Source organism: Zea mays, chromosome 4, assembly GCF_902167145.1.
Source record: "Zea mays cultivar B73 chromosome 4, Zm-B73-REFERENCE-NAM-5.0, whole genome shotgun sequence".
Taxonomy (NCBI): Eukaryota; Viridiplantae; Streptophyta; class Magnoliopsida; order Poales; family Poaceae; genus Zea; species Zea mays.
Window position 1 is genome coordinate 207,045,732 of NC_050099.1, and position 24,747 is coordinate 207,070,478.

The following is a 24,747-nucleotide window of genomic DNA, read 5'->3' on the forward strand; positions in this document are numbered from 1 at the left end:
GTTCTTGTGTAGGGCAAATCTTTAGCTATTTTCTTTACTACTTCGAATTTGTTCAATAGATTATTAAATTCAAGTTGAGTGGGTTCAAACTTGTTCAGTTGTGATTAAAATCGACTGAACCGGTTTGCACCTGTGCAACTTTAATTTAACCTATTTCGAAGTTTTTAGTGAAAATTTTCAGGTGTAGCCTATTCACCCCCCTCTAGGCTACTTTCAACTACTCAAAGTGATAAAACAAATCACAAAAAAATAAATAATAACTCGTTATTTTTTGAATAAAACGATTGATCAAAGTTTTTTTAAAAATCAATTATATATTTATGAACGTAGCGAGTAATTCCTAAGCACTGTGATTATCAACAAGCCCAATAGAACTTGCACTGAAGTCCAGTGGACTGCCACCGTGGCCCCCACCAGCGTCTGTCCGGAGTCCGGACTCCGGACCCGCTCCTCATCCTCAGCGGCTCAGCCGTCCTTGGCTCGCCACTGGCTTCCGTTCCCCGCCTTCGTCTCCTCCCGCCCGGGAATCCTCCGGCCTCCCGCCCACCCAGATTCCCCCCACCACCGCCAAGCCGCCAGCGCACGAGACGACCCCCGACCTCGTCCCACTAAAACCCACACGCACGGACACGCCCCACTCCACTCGCTCCCACCGCCCGCGCACAATCCAAACGCAACCGTCCCGTCCTCGGGGCCGCCATGCCGCCGCTCGCCGCGCGCCTCCACGCCCCGCTTCTCCTCGTCCCCGCCGCCTCCCCTCGCCCCGCCACGCGTCTCTGCGCAGCGAGCGGGCCCCGCGGCGTCGGCGGTTTCAGGAGAGGCGCGTTGGCCTCGGAGAAGCCGCCGGTTGTGGCCGTCGCGGAGAAAGCGGGCGGCGAGGGTGGAGGAGGACAGGGCGAGGGTCCGTATGACGCGATTGTGATCGGGTCTGGGATCGGGGGCCTGGTGGCGGCGACGCAGCTCGCGGCCAAGGGTGCGCGGGTGCTGGTCCTCGAGAAGTACCTCATCCCCGGGGGAAGCTCTGGGTACTACCGCCGCGACGGGTTCACGTTCGACGTCGGCTCCTCTGTCATGTTCGGCTTCTCCGACAAGGTGAGTTCGCTAGTGTGTGCGTGTTGGGGCGGGTCCTTGGAATTCGCCTTCAGGTGTGCTGAGGTTGCGATGCTCCAGAAAACTTGGTGAATGTGATTATGTGATCGGCTGCTCAGTGGCAAACTGGGATAGGTAGTTTGCAGCACTATTATGGAGAATGATCCAACGGCAGCTGACTTGGCGCGGCCTCTGACAATGGGGCGTGCACTGCATGTTGCACACTGGTGTGCATTGTTGGTTCAAGGGTCATGCACGTTTATCTCTTCAGGGAATTGGCATGAGTAGGTGGGTTAATGGCCTCATATGTGCATGTGTTACTGTCGGATGGTACTTGACGGATTAGGATAGTAGTGTTGGTCTTATCGCTTCTTATATAACCACTCATTACAAACTTTAATCGTTATGACATATGCTGTTATCCAGGGTAACTTGAATTTGATCACACAAGCATTGGAAGCAGTTGGGCGTAAGATGGAAGTTCTACCTGACCCTTCTACAGTTCATTTCCATCTACCTGGTGATCTCTCTGTCCTTGTGCATCGAAAGTATGAAGACTTCATCAATGAACTGATCAGCAAATTCCCTCACGAGAAAGAAGGGATAATTAAGTTCTATGGCACATGCTGGAAGGTACTGTCTTCAGCTCCTTACCTGTATCTCGTACTCTTGTGTCATAATAGTGCAACGTTTAGAAATTATAACAATTGTCTAACAATCACATTGAAACAGATCTTCAATTCACTAAATTCGTTGGAGCTGAAGTCTCTAGAGGAGCCCCTTTATCTTTTTGGTCAATTTTTCCAGAAGCCTTTGGAATGCTTAACTCTAGGTATATAGACTGCAACCCTGTATACAAATAAAAAAATGTACCTTTCACGCTCTATAGAGTAACTGCACAAGGAATTAGCTAAATGAATATGAAGCAAATGCATTCTTACAAAAAAAAAATGTAAAAAATATCTGCTGTGTGTTGGAGTTTTTTTTAATAGATCATATTTGCAATAAAAGTCACAGATCTATCTTGCTTCCAGCTTATTATTTGCCACAGAATGCTGGGGATATTGCTCGCAAGTTCATAAAAGATCAGGAGCTACTCTCCTTCATAGATGCTGAGGTGTGAGAGATTTGTGAGTTGACTCACTTTTTAAGCATTCCATCTTCTGTCAATACTGGTTTAGTTGAAGACTCATGATTATTAATTGTTTTGTAGTGTTTTATTGTGAGCACAGTCAATGCCTTGCAAACACCCATGATAAATGCAAGCATGGTAAGTTCAAGCTTGATCTTCTGGATCTCCATTCCAAATTCATTTGGACTTCTGTTATCTCAGTATCAATATAACAGGTCTTGTGCGATAGGCACTTTGGGGGAATTAATTATCCAGTTGGTGGCGTTGGTGGTATCGCATTATCCCTGGCAGATGGCCTTGTTGAAAAGGGCAGCGAAATCCGTTACAAGGCGAATGTAACCAATGTTGTTCTTGAAAATGGAAAGGCTGTGAGTTATCTTACTGACTTAAATACCTGGACTTATTGGGTTTTGTATCTTAGCTGTGAACTTCTGTACTCCAGGTTGGGGTGAGGTTGTCAAATGGGAAGGAGTTCTTTGCTAAAACGGTGATATCAAATGCCACTAGATGGGACACATTTGGTAATTCAAATTATCTTCAATTGGAACTTTCAAAAGAGGAAAAAACTAGCTCTTTCTGTTTCACTCATTGCAGTTTTTAATTTACTTGAATGTACAGGAAAACTCTTGAAAGAAAAAGAACTTCCAGAAGAGGAGAAAAACTTTCAAAAGAATTATGTCAAGGCACCATCATTCCTTTCAATTCATATGGGTGTCAAAGCATCAGTTCTTCCTGCTGGTACTGACTGCCACCATTTTGTACTTGAGGTATGCCATACTGTTGAGTACTTGAGTTTGACATCAGTAGCGTTTTCTTTGTATGACCTGTTTGAGTCTATGATTGGCAGGATAATTGGAATAATTTGGAAAAACCCTATGGAAGCATATTTTTAAGTATTCCTACAGTTCTTGATCCATCATTAGCTCCCGAAGGACACCATATACTTCATATATTTACTACTGCAGGCATAGAAGCCTGGGAGGTAAGGACAGTGTTCTTATTGAAATGCAAGTTTCATTGATATTGAGATACCATGTATTTTAGTGTCATTTGTTTTCATCTTTGACAGGGTATTTCTAGGAAGGAATATGAAGAGAAAAAAGAGATGGTGGCCAACGAGATTATAAGAAGGCTTGAAAAGAAGTTGTTTCCTGGTCTTCAAGATTCAATAGTCCTCAAAGAGGTACTTTCCTGTTTTCAATTTTATTCTATTGTTACGTTTTCCACAGTTTGATTTTTATCAATTCTTTATAAACTTTAAAGTGCCTTCTAGCAACTGTTAAGTAGTTGATGATGAAAGGGAGATTGTTACATGCTTAATTATGTACTCCCTCTATCCCAAAATAAAATTCGTTTTAGGGCATTAGTGGATTCATACAATACTTGATGTATGTGTTTATTATATCTGTCTAGATTCATTATAATCTATTTGAATATAGACATAAAAATGAAGAGTTAAAGCGACTACTATTTTGGGGCGGAGGGAGTATATGATTATGGATCATAAAAGTTCACATATTATATTTATCATTTTTTATGACTTTCTCACGGCATATCTTTCCAGTATGTGGATACCCCCCTGAGGAGAGTAATGACCACTGACACAAATCTCTTGAGCAAACTCTTTCAAATGACCCATATCAAGTAATTATAGTGTGTTTTCCAGACCTTCCTTTTGGGTGCAGCTTCTTTATGGGCAATTGCCAAAGCGAGTTGAATTGTGAGTTAAAAAAATACCCATAATTTAACTCACAGCTCAACTGGAGAAATGAATCACATGTCTAGCAACATATAATACCACAGAAACTTTTGTAGCCTAGTCACATGTGCTTTAGTTATATGCAGCAAACTTTAATGGAACTGTTCTGACTGCTGCTATCAGTAACTCTTCTAATCAAAACTTGTTTTGTTTCATCAGGTAGGCTCACCAAAGACTCACCGGAGATTTCTTGCTCGAAATGATGGTACATATGGACCAATGCCGCGGGGTAAACCCAAGGGCTTACTTGCTATGCCTTTCAATACTACTGTAAGTATCAGAAATCATCTCCCTTTGGCTGACTTGATATACTGGATGTCTTCACAATGTTATATGATTTTTGGAACTGAAACTGGGCTTCTCAATTTACAGTCAATAGATGGCCTTTACTGTGTTGGTGACAGCTGTTTTCCCGGACAAGGTGTAATAGCTGTAGCATTCTCAGGGATCATGTGCGCTCACCGAGTCGCTGCAGATATTGGTAAGTTAATTTTACTGTGTCTGTCACTGAACAGGGATAGCTTAATGTTTCAGCAAGATAGAATTAGTCACGTGCTTGCTGCTAGGTCTTAGAGAGCTGAACTCTCGACGAACAATGCTACGAGAATGGTTCGTGACTCACAATTTCTTTTTACTGCTTTACCCTTATTCCAGGACTAGAGCAAAAATCTCCGGCTCTAGATGCTGGTCTTCTTGGGCTACTCAGATGGTTGAGAACACTTGCATAGAACGATATCAGACAGTTGAAAATGGACTTCATTTTTCCCCCCGGAAGGCTGATGTTTCACCAGAGTTAGGATTCTGCACGATCTGTTATGATGATCTTGTTATCTGTACCATCTCAGCATCGATTTCTTGAAACTCCTAACGGAAAAAAAAAGGAATACGAATGGGTGTACAGGTTTCAGATTTTGAATTATATGATTACGGTGTCAGGGCCATGGCATATTGGTATGCATATAAAGACTACATCATAGAGTAACCAGATGGTGTACATCATCTGATTACCGCAATAAGCAGAGCACTACATTTGGGAGCAATGTAAATCATGTTACCTAGGATTTTGAAAGTTCTGTTTTGAGATACCCTTCAACTTTCTGAATATGCATAAGCTTCATTGTTCGTAAGGCATGATGAAACCTAGAATGACACATCGTCTAAGAAAATTTAAAACTATGATGAAATAGTTTCACATATTGCCTAGTTTTATCTTTGTTGTTTCTTAGGGCATTGTTTCCTAGGCTACACACATTTATTGAAAACAGCATACGCAGGACACAGATACTAATATTTTGAAAACAGTATACATAGGATTTTATCCCCATGATTTCTATTTCGTATCTGTCATCTATTTAATGCCCACGGAAAAAAGAGCTTAGTTTGTCATCGAGGTTGGGCTAGCAGCATGTGATCGCCATCATGAGCACCTGCAGGTAATTGTGCTGGGTTTATATAGTACTATCTCCATCTAGAATATTTGTTGTCAACTAATTCATTTGGATTTATATAGTACTACCTCCATTCTCGAATATTTATCGTCAAAAAAAACAGAGAGAGTAATTGGCTACACATTCAGAGTCCAGCACAAAATGTTAAACAAAGTGTCTGAAGCTGCGTGTACATGGTTCAGTGCGCTTCTGATAGAAGGCAAATGCAACATTTCCTTCTCTTTTCCTGGTGAAACCAATTATCAATTGCAATATTACATCACTTAGTACTTAGATACTAAGTTACATGTTATGCCAAACAGTATATTTGTTTTCAGCTAAATTCTTCAAAAACACACTAAATTGTACAAGGATACAGGCTGCACGGTACAACGACAATGCAATCGTTCTTGCGCTGAATTATATCAAAAATTTTGATGACATTAATGTAGCAGCTCATTGTACAAACTAAATCAGACAATCAGTTAGCTGGATTCCCGGTGAGCGCCGTGCCAATCAGAGGGCCCATGATCATTGTCCACCGGGAAGGTACTGCAGACTGCTCAAGGAAAAATGGGCATACAAAATTTCTTAACTACCAAGAAAACTGGATCCAACCAAACATGAAAATCAGAGACCTGGTTGTTGTGAAACTCAGAAGGAGAACTTGAATCCTCCATTCTTGGCATCGACAGCAGAATCCCAGAACGACGCTTTCTTCTTCCGAGCAGCGGCCTTCTGCTGAGCCTCAAGCTCGAGCCGCTTGATCATGCCCGGGTGAGCTGCCTCGATGGCACCACGGAACTTGTTGTGCAGATTCACTCTGTCTTCAGTCCCAGAGACAAGCTCACTTGCGTTGGGCTTCTTGAGGAAATCAATAACGTTCAACAAATTCCTCCTGGATGTTTTGCAGGAAACGAAAGAGGCAACACATCAAAAATAAGCTAAAATAGTTTGAGCAAATAGACCAAAAATTCTCAAATGAGTTGCATAGTGGTGAAAAACGTCCAAGCAATAGTTAAAAATTATTTGAGAATTCTCTATCCATGCCAAACTCTTGAGAAAAAACTCATATGCACTTACAAAATAATCAGGATAGACAGCATCAGATGACCAGATAGCATCGAGTTCACAGAACAGATTATAGTGCACAGCAAGCAGCTAAGAAGGCTAACTGGACAACCTTTGCTCAATTGTGAATGTACAGATTGAACTCACACACAAATGGTGTGTTTGGTTTGTGGAGTCACCCAATGCTTCATGAGATGATGCATCATAAGTTCATTCCATCAATTTTGGTGGAATCAACTCACTCCTCATGTATATACTAATTATTAGCTTATGAGGAATGAGGTGGCAATAGATCAACTCATTCTATTCAACAAACCAAATAAAAATGTGAGGAGTGAGAAGAAGATGGATCACTTTATTTCTCAAACCAAACACACCCAAAGAGAACTTAGCTTCATCATTCTTCCTTATCTAATCAGAACCCTAAACAAAAATTCAAAGATGAATAAAGGGCAGGACCACAGGATCAAGTAGAAAGCAGAGAATTTATGTTCTCAGGTAATGTTGGACCAAAATACAATTCTCATTCATCTATTCATTCATATATTGATCATGTTAAACAAACAATTTCTTAATTTGGATGCACCTCATAATTTTTACATTGACAGAGAGACCTGCACTTTGGAGGGTAAAGTAGGATAGATATAACTAACATAACATGAAGCATACATGATCAAACATTGGTGTCATTTGGCTTTGTATCGAGTAACAGAATCCCTTCTAGTTCTGGCTGTTCAAGCATAGTTCGTGAACAGCATTCGATGGAGTGCGACGATTCATATATTAGAAAAAAGAGAATTCTTTTAAGGCGATTGCTTAAGCAAAAGGTGTATATGACGTGATTCCAGAAAAAAGAATGGAAGGGTTTGCGCCTGTGAAATCTAACCTGCTCACATAATTCTGGGTAATGGCAATTGACTCCTCAAGATTGATCACCAAATGCCACCATCCATTAGGCACGAAAACCACCTCCCCAGATCGGCACACACACTCGATAGGCCTCTTTTCCCAGGTCTCACAAGCCCCATAGAAGTTCATGAACCACTCCATGATAGACACAGGGCTGGTGACCTCTGCTCCATCAGCACTCGGGTGGACACCAGGCGGCACAACCTCTGGTGGGAACATCACCCACTTCTTAGCCCCCTTGATTATAGCATTCCATGCGGATGTCGAGTTCGGATCAACATGGAACGATGAACCAGACCCAGCTGGTCCAATGATAACCCATCTGTAATCCGGCCTCTCCTTCCCAAGAACACTAAACAGGTCCTCCCTGAAGTACACCGGAACCTCATAGTCCCTCCCCATCTCTGGTACTCTCTCAGCAAACTTCGCATCGAACAAGTACAATGGCCTCTCCTCCTGGACATTGTCAGCATACCGGAAGTACCTATCTAATGGCATGCTCACTGGCCCGACCGCGAACTCCTTACCCGCTGAGATCTCCAGCAGGTAGTCTCTGTTCCATTTCTGTAACGCCGGCCACATATCAATGCACCCCTCTAGCAACACCGGCCTGTTGGGCTCCTCGACCTCGGCAATGAACTGCTCCACCGACAAGCCGCGGCGGCGCTCGATGTTGTCGCGCGCAAGCCACTCGTGCCGCATCTCCATGTTGGCACAGAGCCAGCTCTGGAAGAGGTAGTCGGAGTAGAAGCCCTTGATTCTCAGAGCGCGAGGAGGGATGAGGTAGGCCTGGCCGCCGGAGGCGGCGGCGATGTAGGTGGCGCGCCAGGATCCGGCGAAGTCGAAGGCGCCGCCGAGCTCGTCGAGGACGAGGGTCCGCCAGAGCGGGTCGTGGGAGGCGACGACGTAGAGCGCCTTGGACGCCACCGAGAGCGCCGCGAGGTCGCGCGCGGGGAGCAAGCCAAGGACGTCGAGGAGCAGGTCGTCTGGAAGAGGCCGGAGCGCGCCGAGCCCCGCGTCCCGGAGGTTAGCTCGCGGGGTGGCGGAGAGGAAGAGGTTGCCGAGCGGCTGGACAAGGAGTCCGATGTCTCTGGGGGAGACAGAGGTGCAGCTTTTCAGGTGGAAGGACGGGTCTCCAGCGGCGGCGAGGTGGTTCTTGGATATGTTGGGGTTGTTCTCCTTTCGGTGACCGCGTCTGCTGCGGCGTTTGGATTTGCGCTTCCGTTTGAGGGGAAGGAGGAGGGAGTGGAAGGCACCCGGCATGCTCGGCTCTGGGCGGCGGCGGCGGCGGCGGCGGCGGCTGGAGAGGGAGGGAGGACAAGAGCCCAGAGGAGTTTGGGGTTTTGGGAGTGAGGGGGAGGAGTTATTTGAGTTTGTAACAATCTCGTCGCGCGGCTTCGCCACTATATTACTCCGCAGCTGCGCATCGCCAATTTGGTATTATGCAGCACATATCTGCGCCATATTGGGACTGTTATTCTTCCGAACTCTGTTACCGTCTATGAACTGTGGTAAAAGTCAAGTTTGTCCCTGCTGTAACCACGACGCAAGCAGCCCCTCCCCTGCTCCTCCTATCATCTTCCCCAAGGCGAGCTCCACCAGCTGGATCTCCAGGGAGCCCCTGCGACCTTGGCCATGGCCGACCTCCACTTCTCCCTTGGCAGGCGCTGCCCTCCTCTGGTCCGAGCTCGAGCAGGTGAGCTCGCCCCATGGCCTCGGCTCCTAGCCTCCAGGCTCGGCTACGAGGACACCACGCTCGCCCTCACCCTCCGCCTCCCGGGCTCCGACTCCGGCCGTTCCTCCTCGCTCGCCGCGCCCTCCGCTGCGCCGTCACCCAAGGCGCGGGTGGTGGGGTGGCCGCCGGTGAGGTCGTACCGCAAGAACGCGCTCGCCGACTCCAGCAAGGCCAACCGCGCAGCCAATTTCGTGAAGGTGGTCGTCTCCCGCCGCTCCTCGGCCTCTGCTCCTCCCGCGCCCGGTTCCCATCGCCGCTCTCTTCCCCAGCGCGTCTTCTTCCCCAGCCGCGCCGTGCCGAGCTGCTTCTTGCGCACGCGCCGTGCCGAGCTCGCCCCCGACCTCTGCTCTTCCCTGGCGCGTCGCGTTCTTCCCTGCACTTGCCCATGGCGGCCGAGCTCCCAGCCTGCGCGCCCTCCGGTTCTCTGTGTCGCGCGCTGCTCCAGCTCCCACGGCGCGCAGCCTCCCTCTCGGCTCACCGGATCTCCCAGCGCCGCGCCCAGCTTCTTTCTCCCTCAGCTCCCGCGGTTCTCTCTCCATCTCCCTCCGTTCTCTGTTGCGTGCCCAGCAGAACTCCCCTGCGCGCCCGGATTCTCTCCTTCCCTACTCGAATTTGGTCAGGCCCGTGCAGCTCCCTGGCGCCCTGCTTCCTCTGTTCTCTCCCTGGACGCGCACAGCGTTCCGTCGAACTCCTGCGCCGTGCCCTGCTCAGGTTCCATGGCCGCACCAAATTCCCTGCGCGCGCTGGCCTACAACTCGACTGCACACCTCCCTACTTGTCATGGCCACCGTGCCCTGCTCCCTGATTTCTGCTCGCCGCGCGCGCTCATCTCTCTGTTCGCCTCTGCGCACAACTCTCCGAGCTCCATGGCCGGTTCCCTGCTCGCCGGGGATGCTCCTGCTCCAGCTCAACCTCGCCTTGTGCGCTCTGTTTTCTTGGTCTCACGCGCGGCAAGGTAGTACTCCGGTCAAGGGTAGATTAGTACGAAGGGGTACATAACCTGCATCAAAAGCAATAAAACAGACGTTAATGGAGCGCGGGAGATTAACTGTCCCAATCTGGCGTGACTTTGAACTCCATAATACCAAACTGGCGAAGTACAGCTGCGGAGTAATAAACTGGTGAAGCCGCGCGACGAAAATGTTAGAGTTTGTAACAATCTCGTCGCGCGGCTTCGCCACTATATTACTCCGCAGCTGCGCATCGCCAATTTGGTATTATGCAGCACATATCTGCGCCATATTGGGACTGTTATTCTTCCGAACTCTGTTACCGTCTATGAACTGTGGTAAAAGTCAAGTTTGTCCCTGCTGTAACCACGACGCAAGCAGCCCCTCCCCTGCTCCTCCTATCATCTTCCCCAAGGCGAGCTCCACCAGCTGGATCTCCAGGGAGCCCCTGCGACCTTGGCCATGGCCGACCTCCACTTCTCCCTTGGCAGGCGCTGCCCTCCTCTGGTCCGAGCTCGAGCAGGTGAGCTCGCCCCATGGCCTCGGCTCCTAGCCTCCAGGCTCGGCTACGAGGACACCACGCTCGCCCTCACCCTCTGCCTCCCGGGCTCCGACTCCGGCCGTTCCTCCTCGCTCGCCGCGCCCTCCGCTGCGCCGTCACCCAAGGCGCGGGTGGTGGGGTGGCCGCCGGTGAGGTCGTACCGCAAGAACGCGCTCGCCGACTCCAGCAAGGCCAACCGCGCAGCCAATTTCGTGAAGGTGGTCGTCTCCCGCCGCTCCTCGGCCTCTGCTCCTCCCGCGCCCGGTTCCCATCGCCGCTCTCTTCCCCAGCGCGTCTTCTTCCCCAGCCGCGCCGTGCCGAGCTGCTTCTTGCGCACGCGCCGTGCCGAGCTCGCCCCCGACCTCTGCTCTTCCCTGGCGCGTCGCGTTCTTCCCTGCACTTGCCCATGGCGGCCGAGCTCCCAGCCTGCGCGCCCTCCGGTTCTCTGTGTCGCGCGCTGCTCCAGCTCCCACGGCGCGCAGCCTCCCTCTCGGCTCACCGGATCTCCCAGCGCCGCGCCCAGCTTCTTTCTCCCTCAGCTCCCGCGGTTCTCTCTCCATCTCCCTCCGTTCTCTGTTGCGTGCCCAGCAGAACTCCCCTGCGCGCCCGGATTCTCTCCTTCCCTACTCGAATTTGGTCAGGCCCGTGCAGCTCCCTGGCGCCCTGCTTCCTCTGTTCTCTCCCTGGACGCGCACAGCGTTCCGTCGAACTCCTGCGCCGTGCCCTGCTCAGGTTCCATGGCCGCACCAAATTCCCTGCGCGCGCTGGCCTACAACTCGACTGCACACCTCCCTACTTGTCATGGCCACCGTGCCCTGCTCCCTGATTTCTGCTCGCCGCGCGCGCTCATCTCTCTGTTCGCCTCTGCGCACAACTCTCCTCGGGAGGGGGCCAGGGGGGAACTGGCGACTGGCGAGGCCCTAGTATGTGTGTGTTAAATTTAAAAAAAACTGTCAAATTTTCGAGCACAAACACTTGTTCGCTTTCCACCGGATAACTTTTTGGTCCACAAATGGGATGATTGTGAAATATACTTCAGGCTCCTTAATTATTTTTAGTCCTTTAACATAACTTTTAAGTGATTCATTCTAAATTACTCGGTATGCTTATCAACTTGAATTCAAACTTTAAATGGACCATTTGAAATGTCGAAGGACTCACCTCATAGATTATGAACTCAAATGAGAATTGTTGTGAGGATGGAAATGTTAGTCCCTCCTCTCTTCTTGACTCTGTCTGCCCCAAACTGCATGGGTCGAGGGTTGTTTTACTTTACTTGCATCACTAGCGGTCATAAAACAATCACGAATCACTGTTGACAAAGGGCCATATGACAAAATGGTTGAGAATGAATGTGTCATGGGTTTTCCGGGTATTGCCTTGTTTTCGCCCATCTTGATGGGACTTCGTGGAGTTCCATTTCGCTACCTAGTGAAGGTCTTCGCAGGGGAGAAAGAGGGACAACGTGGCGACACAAGGGAAGAGGAGAAATAGTCCACACACGACAAGAGCAAAGTTGAGGCCACACATTCCCATTCTGTGGGCCCCCTTTCATGACTGTTGGAGTGTTTGGTGCTTGAAGAAGAGGTTAAAGTTTTCTAATCAGATTGTCCTCAGTATATCCATGTAGGGGATATACCTCCATTCTAGAGCAGGTAGAAGAGCAACCTGGTCTCATATAATCCCTATGGACTCCTATAGATAGCGCTTCCATGGGCCCTTGTAAGCAGGTGGTGAATAATCATGTCATGCATGCCAAGATCTCCTTTCTCATTGAAGTTGATTCCATTGTGATTTGTTTTTTTTTGGAGTGGGGGTGGGGCAGCTAGTTGATTCGATAATCCTGAGGTTCAATGACTACTATTTAGAACAACAGTATCACCCATCGGGTTTGTTCAAACCTTCCATGGTCTTGAGGAAGTCTGCCAAGGTAGGGATCAAAGATGTTGAATCATCAAAGGCGACTAAGGTTGTTGCGAAGGAGGTAGCTAGAGGCCTAGAGCGAAATAAGCCATAGCCATAATCACTACTGTCGTGGTGATGATACCCTCGCTAACTGACACATTCGAAGCTCAAGTTCTAGCTGACAAGAACATGGCAGCCCCAAGCAAGCTCAACCTTTAAAAGGGCTTTCTTACGATCTCCCTTTCAAAGAAGATGATGACAAAGATCATGAAGTGCATCAACAAGCTTGGGCACTAAAGACTTGAAGAGGGTAGAGCATTTGAACCAAAAAATGAAAGGCTAAAGCAATACAAGCAACGGCTCCTACAACAAGCATCCACCAAAAATAGAGTAGATCAATTGCAAGATTCACAAAGATATGCCAAATTGATTAGAAATAGACTCAGAGAGGTAACTTCAACAGGCAAATGTAAAGGTCCTAGAAGAATATGAAGGTTCAAGAAAAAATCTAGGGTTACCTAAGTACGATTGGACCTCCCCATTCTCTAGGCAACTCCATGAATACCCCTAGTCTCTGAATTGTAAACCTTTTATTCCACATTTCGACAACTAGTTGAACCCTAGAAAATTCTTGCCAGTTACAAAATAATGGTCGTTTCTACAGAAGGGGACACCCCAGCATTGGTGAAGTCGTTCTGCATGACCGTTGAACACATTGATACAATTCTTTGAGGCTACTCTTGATAGGATCATGGGATCAAATCAAGAGCGAGTTGCTTGTCTCAAGGATATCAACAAAACTAAAATGGTTGGAGATCTCATGAATTGTAGCAAGATGATAGGTTGTTATATGATTACTTAAAAAGGTTTATCTAGCTCAAGGCATAAATACCTAACATCCTAGAGGCAGTTGTCATCACGGAGGCCATTGAAGGCCTCACCATAGTTCAATGCACAACACATTTCGTCAAAATGCCTCCCAAACCTGTAAGCGAGTTGTTCAAAGTAATGAATGAGTGTGCTTAATTCAGCATGGATTAGCAAAGATGGAAAGTGTTGGGTACTTGAGAACCGGGTACCAAAGAAGGCTCAAAGGCCTCCCAATGATGGCTCGCCCAGCTGACCGACCCGACTGTTGAGCAACCCGGCAGGGCAAGACTGCCGACCAACCCGCCCGCCGAGCAACACGGCGAGGCAAGACTGCCAACCAACTCGCCCACCAAACAAATACTACCGAGCAACCTAACGAGGTGGGGCTACCGATCAACCTGCCTGTCGAGCAACCCAGCAAAGCGGGGCTAAAAACCAACCTGCCTGCCGAACAACCTAGTGAGGCGGGGCTGCCAACCAACATGCCTGCCAAGCAACCCAACAAGACGACAATCATCTCTCAGGCGAACACCTCTACTAAAGGGAAGAGTCGACCCAATACTCTTAAGCCACGACAACACGATGGGACATATCATCACCAAGCCATGTCTAGACCATGGAAGCAGTACCAATGGGTCTCTATCAAGAACGACGTCGGATACGTATCCCCGCTGACCAGTGGGACCATACAACTCCAGTCGTAGGGACCTCAGTATCGAGGTCTCTATAGTGACCCATACGCCATAAGGGACAGAGCAATTTGTCGTACCAGGCATACGCCTACGCATGATGAAAGGTGATGCTAAGGGGATGACGAAAGATGAAGTTGTACTGTAGACATCCCTAAACCTCACCTCAAGCTAACTCGGCAGGACCCACCAAGCACCGCTACGTCTATATCATAATAGCTACAGGAACCCATTGGCGAATAGACGAGACGCGATACCATACCAGGGGTATGGCTGCGCACGACCCAGCAGACAACACCATAGGGGCTATGAGGCCTAGAAGAAGGAGGACGAACTCCACCCCAGTAGAATACATGTTCTCATTGTAACGTCTACCCTTGAGCTATAAAAGGGCAAGACAATCCCCATCATCCAAGACATCCCACAGTTTCACACAAGCACCCAATTGTAACACGCTCCAAGCAATACTACTATCAGCACTATACTGGACTAGGCTCTGGCCTGAACCAGTATACCCCCTCGTCGCAGATCCACCTTCGAGCCCCTTGTAGCTCACCATTCAAAGTGAGTCTGCGGAGGCACCCCTGCCGAACACAAATTTTGTTGTCCCTCGGTTCTAGAAATCACGACAGTTGGCGCGCCAAGTAGGGGGCGGGGTGCTTAGCCTGACCCCTTACCAATGACAATCTGTTCATCCGCTAACGAGCTCGGTCGAGGAGGATTCGCTGACATATGGCGATGGACGGAAAAGCGACATCTCAAGATGCTCGTCGTTGATCTCAAGTGGCGCCTCAACAGCCGCGTCGACGCCATCAGGAAGAAGGCAGTGGAAGCCTCAAGCATTTTGATTGAGGTTACCACCATAGGCTCTCCCCCAGGCTCCGTCATGCCTAGGGTCATAGGCGGTGACCTCCGGTAGAGCACGGTGGTATTCGAGGTGGCCATTGCCATTCGATAGCCAAGAGCGAGCAAGGCCGTCGCAGGCTATCGCCCGCTATGCTCCATAGTAGGTGGAGTCATCTCCCCCGCTCGCGGGGAGTGACTTCTTCTACCCAACAATGGGTTTCAGGAAGCCATAATAACGAAGTCTACACATTCGTTAACATGACCTCCCTAGAATCCAATGGTAGGGCCCTATGGGCCAGGAAAAGGTGCTAGCGCAGTCTGTTGCGCTGGTCTATATCCTGGTCCCCCGGCACGTGTGGTGACCATCATCGGCCACCGTACAAACTCATGGCATGCTCAGTCTCCACCGTCACCCACACTCGAGGGGGTTAAGTCCCAAATCCCTCGGCGTGCTGGTGGAGACTAGCAAGCAAGTCATTGATGGGTTGCGCCTTCGGCAACCTCATCATGCATGAGGTGGCCAGCAGCACACGAGGAGGGCCCATGGAAGCTCCCCACGCACATCAGTGTTTTTAAGACCCAACCCGTCCACCATAAGCTCCATGGCGTTCGGGGTAGCAGCCAACAACCTTCGCTAGGCGCTGCTTACCCTTCGAGCGAGACACACAATGGAGCTCAGATGGTTTAGGTCGCACCCAAACCTTATGCCCGGAAGGTAGCATGAGAACAAACTCTTCCTTTGTAACTGGGTTACATTTATCTATGTCCCAGTCCGATAAGGTTGGCCTCTATAAACCCAGTTTTTGGCACCATCTGAGGCCCGACCTAGTGAGAGCCACCCTTATGAACATGGTCTCGGGTGATACATGTTTCCCATTGCGAAGGAAAAGTCAGTCCTCATCCATCGATTTCTTTTCCTATTTACTCATGTTGATTCCTTTTACCCCTTTCGGGGATCTAAACTTTTGTTGTACTCACGAAAACCAAATAATAGTGCCTATTATTGCACCCAGTTTGGAGCATCACTTGACATTGAATGAGGATCCAATCACTAAATGCTTAGTCAGGGAAAGGACCACATTCTCAGGGGTGGTCCGAGGCCGTGTAGCCACTTAGCCTGGTCATGTACCCTAAGGCAACACACTCCACCACCCTAGAACAGCTGACCGAGTACCTCAGAATGAGTACTTGGAGGTCTAGACCTCGTCCAAACTCAGGGGATGCTCCAAACTAGGATTGACTAGAAGAAACACTACTATTGGAGAATTGATTACAACAACACTCGAAGCATTTCTAATTGCATTCATGAAACCTAGATTATGTTTCCACCTTGTCACCCGGTTTTAGGACCCTCCCTTGTAACGGGTAAGGGTCGGGTCACGAAGGGCTAGATCCAGGGGAAAGGAACACGTTCTTAGGGGTGGTCCGGAGCCATGTAACCGCTTAGCCTAGTCTTGTACCCTAAGAACGCATAATCTGACATCCTAGGATGACTGTTCCAGAACCTAGGGCTTGGCCCCTAGAGGCCTAGGCCTTATCATAACAAAGGAACAGGTCCCAAGACCTTGCTCGGCAAGATATAGAAACAAAATAAAAAAGATTGAAAGCGTTTGGAACGGTGACCCATAGATACGTCATTGAGCACCATAACAAGGTCGTGTGTAGGGACTCGTTTTTTGTAGGTCACCATGCGACAGGTAGACTGGAGTTGTCACAAGGAAGAGGGGTTCCAGCCACTGCTCCCTTCACAAGGTGAGGCATGGCGTTGTCGTGTATTCTGTGACACAATGTGGACCACCAAGGAAACCTGATGTTGCCCTCCGGAGTTCGGTGCGCCTATGCATTAACTGCAAACGAGACGTATACCTGCCTACTCAAGCGGCAGGTGCTACAACTGAAGTACATGAGCCGCACAATGGCTCGCGTGTTACCAAGTCGACACCTTTGACTCCACGCGCGAGTGGGCTGCTGCCATCATGATCCCCCACTGTAGCACGTGCGGTACCGATGCAAAGGGTGACAAGCAGAGAAGATATGACGTTGTCGCCTGAGTATCCCTAGGCACGATAGCGCTTCAGCCTACGCCACAACCTACTCCTGCGCTCTGCTTCGATTAGACGAGGCAAGGGCACGACAAGCTAGGAGATCTACACAAAGACGAGGAGAAGATATTTGTTCCCCATGCACATCTAGCCGACGCGCTCGCGCGCACCACAGTGGTCGATGGACTCACACCCGGTGCGTGATGAACCAACACAGAAAAGGGTCTGCCCCTTACACTGCATAAACCCCTGAGAAATCCACATGGATTACTCAGGGGCTCGGGGCTACATCTAACAGATGCGCTCGCGCGCACCCAAAAAGGCAATCGCTCAAGAAAAGCCTCTACACAACTCTAAGGAGTTACATAAAGGCTCAAGGGTTGTTGTTGGGTACCTGAGAACTGGGCACCTAAAGAAGGCCTAAAGGTCTTGTGATGACGGCCCACCAAGCCAATCGACCTGACTGTCGAGCAACCAGGCGGGGCGAAACTGCCGACCAACCTATCCACCGCTGAGTTGAGCTTTTTCAGCTGAGTTGAACTTCTTCAGCTGAGTTGAGTTTTTTCAGCTGAGTTGAACTTCTTCAGCTGAGTTGAGCTTTTTCAGCTGAGTTGAACTTCAACTTCAACTATGAAACTCTCTGACCAAAACCAGTTGAACTTGCCTCCGGGCTAGTTGAACTGGGGTTTCTCTCCTAAGCCTTCTGGTCAAAACCAGTTGAACTGGTCCCTAGGGGCGGTTCAACTGGTCTCTAGGACATCTACCCAGTCTGACCTGTAGTGTGCTAGTCAGACTGGCTGTCAGCTGGCACCTGGGCGGTTGAACCGCCCCCAAGGGCCGGTTCAACCGGTGTCATGTCAACTTGACTAGACTGTCCAGTAGTCTACAAGTCAGACTGGCAGATAGGATGATAGTCAGCCAGGGGCGGTTCAACCGGTCCTCCCCGAAAAAATCGAGCCCAACGACTCTTTTTGAGGAGAGTCTATAAACGCCCCATCTCTCTCCTGATAACTACTGGTCACCCACACATTCATTGCACACCTAACTTGAGACAAAGGCACACTTCCTCTCCCTCTCACACTCGAACTAGCTCTCAAATTAAATCGATTGAAGGAGCCCTTTGGTGTGAGGTTGTGCTTGTGCTCTCGGATTTGGTTTTCCTCTCCCCTCTCATTCTCATCTCTTGAGCTTGTTGCAAACACCTCTTGCGTGATATTGTTGTTCTTGAAACCCTAGGGTTGACGGATTAAGGTTGCTTGGGAGTATCCAAATTTTTGGACGACCCTAAGAAGTTTGTATTCCTCGCTCTTGTGAGCAAGTTTGAGAAAAGAATCCCTTGACCTTGGTGTTCGGGTTGTGGAGGATTATGGTTGAAAAAGACCTGGCTCTTTGTGGGCTCCTCAATGGGGAGTAGGGCACCTTTGTGGTGTGGCCGAACCTCGAGATAAAATCTTGTGTCTTATGTTCTTGCTTGATCTGTGATTATGATTTTATTTGGCAAGATAGACATATAGGTTTATTCGACATGTGGATCTTGTGGTGAATTAACTCTCGTATTTCTCACCATCCACACTTAGCTTATCCCTCGCGTTTTCCATTCTAAGAGACCCCTCTTCTATTTTCCACGTAGTTCATAGCCTAGATTTATTCTAGCAGTTGGACTGGTTCAGAGTAGTTGAACTAGTCTTTATAGCAGTTGAACCGGCCTGCACTAGTTGAACTGTAGATTTAACATTATTTCAAAGTTTGTGGTGATAATTTTCAGATTTAGCCTATTCACTTCCCTCTAGGCTACTTTCAATTGGTATCAGAGCTTCGTGCCTCGTTTTACGCTTAACCGCGTGAGGAAACGATCTTGTCGACTCAAAGGGACCATGTGGATCCTCTTCTTGAGGAGATACCAACCACATCCACCAGCGAGGAAATGGACCCAAAGGTCCTCGACCTCACTATGAAGATTACTGAAAGGATGTTCCTCAAGATGAAAGAGAAAGACACAAAGAAAAAGACCGAAGAAGAAGAATCAAGAAAAAAGGCCGACGAAGATAAAGGAAAGGGAAAAATAGAGTACAACCACGACTTGGTTGAGCTCTTGGTGTCCAAGGTGATGAGTAAGGTAAGTCTCAACACCGAGGAGTCATCCACCAAGAGTAATGGTAACGAGTTCAACCGAGTTCATTTCAATTATTCTCGTAATTTTTTCCCTAACTTCTCTTCGGCGCCCCTCGAAAAGCTTCCAACTCTTAAGGAGTTGAACTATGACGAGTGGGCCGACAAGATGAAGTCACATTTGATCGGTGTGCATCCTAGTCTTTGGGAGATTGTTAATATAGGTATGAACAAGCCCGCCCAAGGCGAAGAGATGATGCCACAAATGATGCAAGAAGTGCATCACAATGCTCAAGCAGTGAGCATCATCAAAGGAAGTCTAAGTCTGGAAGAGTACCAGAAAGTACATGGAAGAGAGAATGCTCGTGATATTTGGAGCATTCTCAAAATGTCACAAGAAGGAGATCCTAAGGCCAAGAGACATAGAATCGAGGCCTTAGAAAGTGAGCTAGCTAGGTGTTGGGGGTCTTCTTTCCAGCCGAAGGTCCTCAAGGTAAAAACACCTTCGACAAAATTCTACAAAGGTATACGCGACATGAAGATACAACACGAAGATGATGTGAACACAAGCCGAAGCTATGATTGAAGGAGCTTCGGCTTAGTATTATAATGAAGGCGAAGGACGATACCGACTTAAGGAGGAAAATACTATCTAGTCCTTAATAGTTCACATTATTATTATAGTTAGTTATCAGGGACATAAATGTAATTTTGCCCAGGCTACGTCCTGTGCCTATAAATAGATGAACAGTACCCCGTACTGTTCACGCTGGATTGTAATCTCTCTCGCGTCACTCTCGCATCTTCACCTTCTGGCAAGCCGAAGGTATCAATGTAATATAAATATTATTGATGTTTATTCATGTTTATGAAATGAGAATATAAATAACTTACTGATTCATAATCGTTATTTATATACTTTTGTATCTCATGTACCCTTATTTATATTTGTTCACTGAGATGATGAAGGTATGCCCTTCATGACCTTCGTCTGGAGACCATTATATCCAAGAGGAGATAATGCTTCGAAGGACGAAGGTCTCTAATTATTGACAATCATGTTGTCTTGTTCTTGATGTATAGCATTTGAGAACAAGGACCAATATTGGTGCCCACCTCCGGTGAACTCACTTCCACAGTTGCGACGATGGCTTCACAAAACAACCAAGCTATAGCACCTTCGGCCATGAAGTTGGTGCTCCCAATCATAGGCGGCTCAAGTTCTGAACCAGCCAACAAGAAGCAGAAGAAAGAAGCATAGAGAATGGTACAACATGTTGGGGTGCAAGGACCCTTCATCAAGTCCAAGTGGTCTCATATTCCAATTACCTTCTCTCAGGAAGACCTTCAGCTTAAGGACTATCCTCACAACGATGCAATGGTAATATCTTGCGTTATCATGGGATTTCTGGTCCACAATATCTTAGTGGACATAGGTAGTGCAGCAGATATCATCTTTGCAAAGGCTTTCAGGCAAATGCAAGAGCCAGAGAATAAGATACATGATGCAACACACCCTCTTTGTGGCTTCGGAGAAAGACATATTGTGGCACTTGGCAAGATAACAACGCCAGTTACCTTCGGCTATATGTTCATAACACAAGAACAGAACAGGTTGTCTTTGACATTGTTGATATGGAAAATATCCATACAATGCAATCATTGGTCGAGGGACGCTTAATGCCTTCGAAGAAATACTTCATCCAACATATCTTTGCATGAAGATACCTTCGGAACATGGGCCCATTGCTGTACACGAGAGTCAAGAAGCTGCCAGGAGAGCTGGAGGGAGTTGGACGAATTCAAAGGCTATTCATAATATAGATGAAGTCGAAGCTTATCAGTAGTATAAGCATAAAAGAGAGAAGGCTGCTTCAGCAGATCAACCGAAGCCTATGCTCTTGTGTGAAGACATAGCAGAGCAAAAAGTATTGCTGAGATCCCAGCTGTCTGATGAACAGGGAAAAACTTTGTTAAGATTCTTGTTTAACAACAAATATGTTTTTTCTTGGACAACCAATGATCTTTGTGGTGTCAATAGTGACATTATTGAGCACTCACTCAATGTGGACTCGTCCTTCAGACCAAGAAAGCAGAGGCTTCGGAAAATGTCCGATGATAAAGCCGAAGGTGCACGAAATGAAGTGAAGAGACTTCTAAGTGCCGACATCATCAGAGAAGTAACATACCTAGAGTGGCTGGCCAACACTGTCATGGTAAAGAAAGGTAATGGAAAATGGAGAATGTGTATTGACTTCACAGATCTCAACAAGGCATGTCCGAAGGATGAATTCCCACTACCAAGAATAGATTCTGTTGTGGATGCAGCAGCTTCTTTAGAACTCATGAGTTTACTGGACTGCTACTCGGGTTGTCATCAAATCTAGATGAAGAAGGAGGATGAGCCAAAGACAAGCTTCATAACTCCTAGTGGTACCTATTATTACATTCGAATGCCTGAGGGGCTCAAGAACGTTGGAGGAAGCTTCAGCAGAATGACCGTCAATGTTCTTCACTCCCAAATTGGCAGGAATGTGCTGACATATGTCGATGATATCATAGTAAAAAGCACAAAGCAAGAAAACCATGTTGCTGATTTGCAAGAAATATTTGCCAATTTTAGACAAACTGGTCTCAAGCTAAATCCAGAAAATGTGTTTTTGGAGTGAAGAAGAGCAAGTTTCTTGGGTGCTTGGTATCAACAAAAGGCATCAAAGCTAACCCAAGCAAGATCAAAGCTATCCTTCGGATGGAGCCACCAAATTCAAAAAAGGGGGCTCAACGGTTAGCAAGAAGGCTGGCATCGTTAAACAGATTCATTTCAAGATCAGCAGAGAGAAATTTACCTTTCTTTGAAATAATGAAATCAGCCGAAGTCTTCCAATGGGGCCCAGCTCAGCAGAGAGCCTTTGAAGAGCTGAAGCAGTATTTGATAGATCTAACAACTCTAACCCAACCTTCATCAGGAGCTCCGTTACTTCTATATGTGGCTGCCTCCCATGCTGCGGTTAGTGCAGCACTTGTGTAAGAGAAACAAGAGGGCCAGGTAAAAAAGCAAGCACTGGTATACTTTGTTTCCGAAGTACTCAGCCCTTCAAAGAGAAATTACACAGAGTTGGAGAAGGTACTGTATGCTGTATTGATGGCCTCCAGAAAGCTTTGGCATTACTTTCAAGCATATCATATAATAGTGCCTTCATCGCAACCCCTGAAGGACATAATGAGGAATAGAGAAGCTACCGGAAGGATCGGGAAATGGGCCGCGGAACTTAACAAATTCACCATTGATTACGTGCACAAATCCTCAATACAATCTCAGGCGTTAGCAAACTTCATTGCTGATTGGACGCCAGGGGCTCAGGATGAATAAGCAACAAAAGATGCCAAAGCTTGGACGGTATTTTGCGATGGATCTTGGGGGACCTTCGGCGCAGGGGCAACTACTGTTCTAGTTGCACCTTCTAAAGTCAGAACATGTTATGCAATAAAGTTAGACTTCAGCTGTACAAATAACATTGCCGAGTACGGAGCTTTTCTTCTGGGGCTTCGGAAGCTATGGGCAATGGGAATAAGAAGGGCAATCCTCAAAACTGATTCGCAAGTTATCTCGGGCCATGTGGATAAAAATAGTAAGGCAAGAGACCTGAAGCTTGAAAAGTATTTGGATGCACTCCGAAGGTTGGAAGCTTCTTTTGAAGGTTTTTCTGTAAAAAATATCCCAAGGGGAGAGAATGAGCATGCAGATTTATTAGCTAAATCAGCGGCACAGGGGCTCCCTTTTCCTTCGGAAGTATTTTTTGAAACAATAAAAGCACCTTCAGTCGAGCTCATAGAAAGAGCAGTGCTCACAATTTCACTTGTACATAGTGAAGACTGGAGGACTGAAATAGTATCCTTCCTCCATGGCAACTATTTTTCAGATGACGAACCTTATAACAAGAGAATGGAAGCAAGGACAAGACCTTATGTAATAATACAAGGGGAGTTATACAAGCATGGACTTTGCTCCCCGTTGCTCAAATGCTTGTCCAGAACTGAAGGACATGAATTAATGAAGGAGATACATGCAGGCTTATGTGGAGCCCACATTGGGTCCAGACCTCTGCTAGGAAAAGTTTTCAGACAAGGTTTTTACTGGCCGAAGGAAGCTTCGGATGCGGCAGATTTAGTTCAGAAATGTGAAAATTGCCAAAGATGTGCCAGAGACTAGAAACAACCTTCGTCTTTTACCCAGTTAATACAACCAACATGGTCATTGCAAAGATGGGGGTTGGATTTGTTAGGGCCACTACCACCAGCGCAAGGCAACCTGAAATATGTTGTAGTGGAAGTGGAATACTTTTCTAAGTGGATTGAAGCAAAGCCATTGGCTACAATAACTTCGGCCACAATGCAAAAATTCTTCTGGCAGAACATAGTTTGTCGCTTCGGCGTACCGAAGGCTATTACCGTTGATAACAGAACTCAATTCGATGCTAAAACTTTCAAACCTTTTTGTAGCCAACAAAAATACACTTTGCATCAGTGAGGCACCCAGAGTCAAATGGGTTGGTAGAAAGGGAAATGGAATCATAATAACAAGAATAATGAAGTCAATCTTCAATCAGCCGAAAGGGAAGTGGCCAGATGATTTAATAAAAGTTGTTTGGAGCCACAACACCACTGCATCAAGGTCAACAGGGTTTACTCCATTCAAGCTTCTGTTCGGTGACAAAGCAATAACACCGGAAGAAGCAAGAATGGGTTCAATAAGAACCTTAGCTTCGACAAAGGATGAAGCCGATTGCCAAGTAACAAAAGACACTATAGAAGGGACCAGACTTTAAGCCATAGTGCACATCAATAAATACCAGGTCGAAACAATAAAATGGCATGACAGAAAAGTTCGATTGAAAAATATCAAGCCAGGTCATTTGGTGCTTCGAAGGATAGCTAACCCTGATACAGTGGGGAAGCTTCAGCTAAAATGGGAAGGCCCTTTTTTGGTAGTATCTTCGTCAAGACCCGATTCTTACAGACTGAAGGACATGGACAACAACGACATACCCAGGTCTTGGAATGCGGATGAGCTTCGGCGATATTATGTGTAATTGATGAAATTTTCTTATTTTTTCCCTTTGGCACCCTTTTCCTTTCAAGAGGGGAGAAAGGTTTTTAATGGGGTCATAGGTTGTAATTTTCAATTTTTCTTGTTTAGCCCTATGAAATACAAGAGCCAAATTCCCCCAAGAATGTAACATGTAACATCAGAATCCACACCATCGAGTGCAAAAAGAACAGGGAGAAGCTCAAAAGTTGTCCCTAAGGGGATGCAGAGCTACAGTGTCACCTGGAGGGTGACGAAGCTACAAAAGTCATTCCTAAGGGAGCGCAAAAGTCGTTCCTAAGGGAATGCAGAGCCAAAATGCCACCGAAATAAAAGGTGAAGAAACTCAAAAGGCGTTCCTAAGGGGATGCAGAGCTTAAATACCACCAAAATAGAAGGTGAAGAAGCTCAAAAGTCGTTCCTAAGGGGATGCAGAGCTTAAATGCCACCGAAATAGAAGGTGAAGAGACTCAAAAGTCGTTCCTAAGGGGATGCAGAGTCTGGGTGTGGTTTCGTGTGTGTTCGGGTCATACATTTGCATATCCCATCACATTATTCTTTGCATTCATACAAACATTCATTAGACA

The 24,747-nt window shown here is 47.2% G+C and overlaps 2 protein-coding genes across 3 annotated transcripts; one reads left to right on the plus strand and one right to left on the minus strand.

The window, feature by feature from the left end:
• The first annotated feature begins 495 nt into the window (after positions 1–495).
• LOC100281747 (carotenoid isomerase) lies at positions 496–5,082 on the plus strand. Its single transcript, NM_001154667.2, is given in 13 exon segments — positions 496–1,092; positions 1,516–1,722; positions 1,822–1,921; positions 2,124–2,206; positions 2,303–2,359; positions 2,437–2,589; positions 2,664–2,742; positions 2,840–2,988; positions 3,069–3,203; positions 3,291–3,404; positions 4,140–4,250; positions 4,353–4,461; positions 4,635–5,082. Coding segments are annotated over 13 exon segments (1,764 nt in total). The 5' UTR covers positions 496–699; the 3' UTR covers positions 4,709–5,082.
• Positions 5,083–5,555: 473 nt separating this feature from the next.
• LOC100281525 (uncharacterized) lies at positions 5,556–8,732 on the minus strand. 2 transcript variants are annotated; one of them, NM_001154443.3, is made up of 3 exons: positions 7,365–8,732; positions 6,046–6,305; positions 5,556–5,966 (listed from the first exon to the last, which is right to left on the minus strand). In NM_001154443.3, the coding sequence occupies exons 1-2, from the start codon at positions 8,648–8,650 to the stop codon at positions 6,062–6,064; spliced, it is 1,530 nt and encodes a 509-aa protein (NP_001147915.1). In that variant the 5' UTR covers positions 8,651–8,732; the 3' UTR covers positions 5,556–5,966; positions 6,046–6,061. The 2 variants fall into 2 exon arrangements, with proteins under 2 accessions (NP_001147915.1, NP_001398558.1); NM_001411629.1 differs by having other exon boundaries at positions 5,556–6,305.
• Between the last annotated feature and the right edge of the window lie 16,015 nt (positions 8,733–24,747).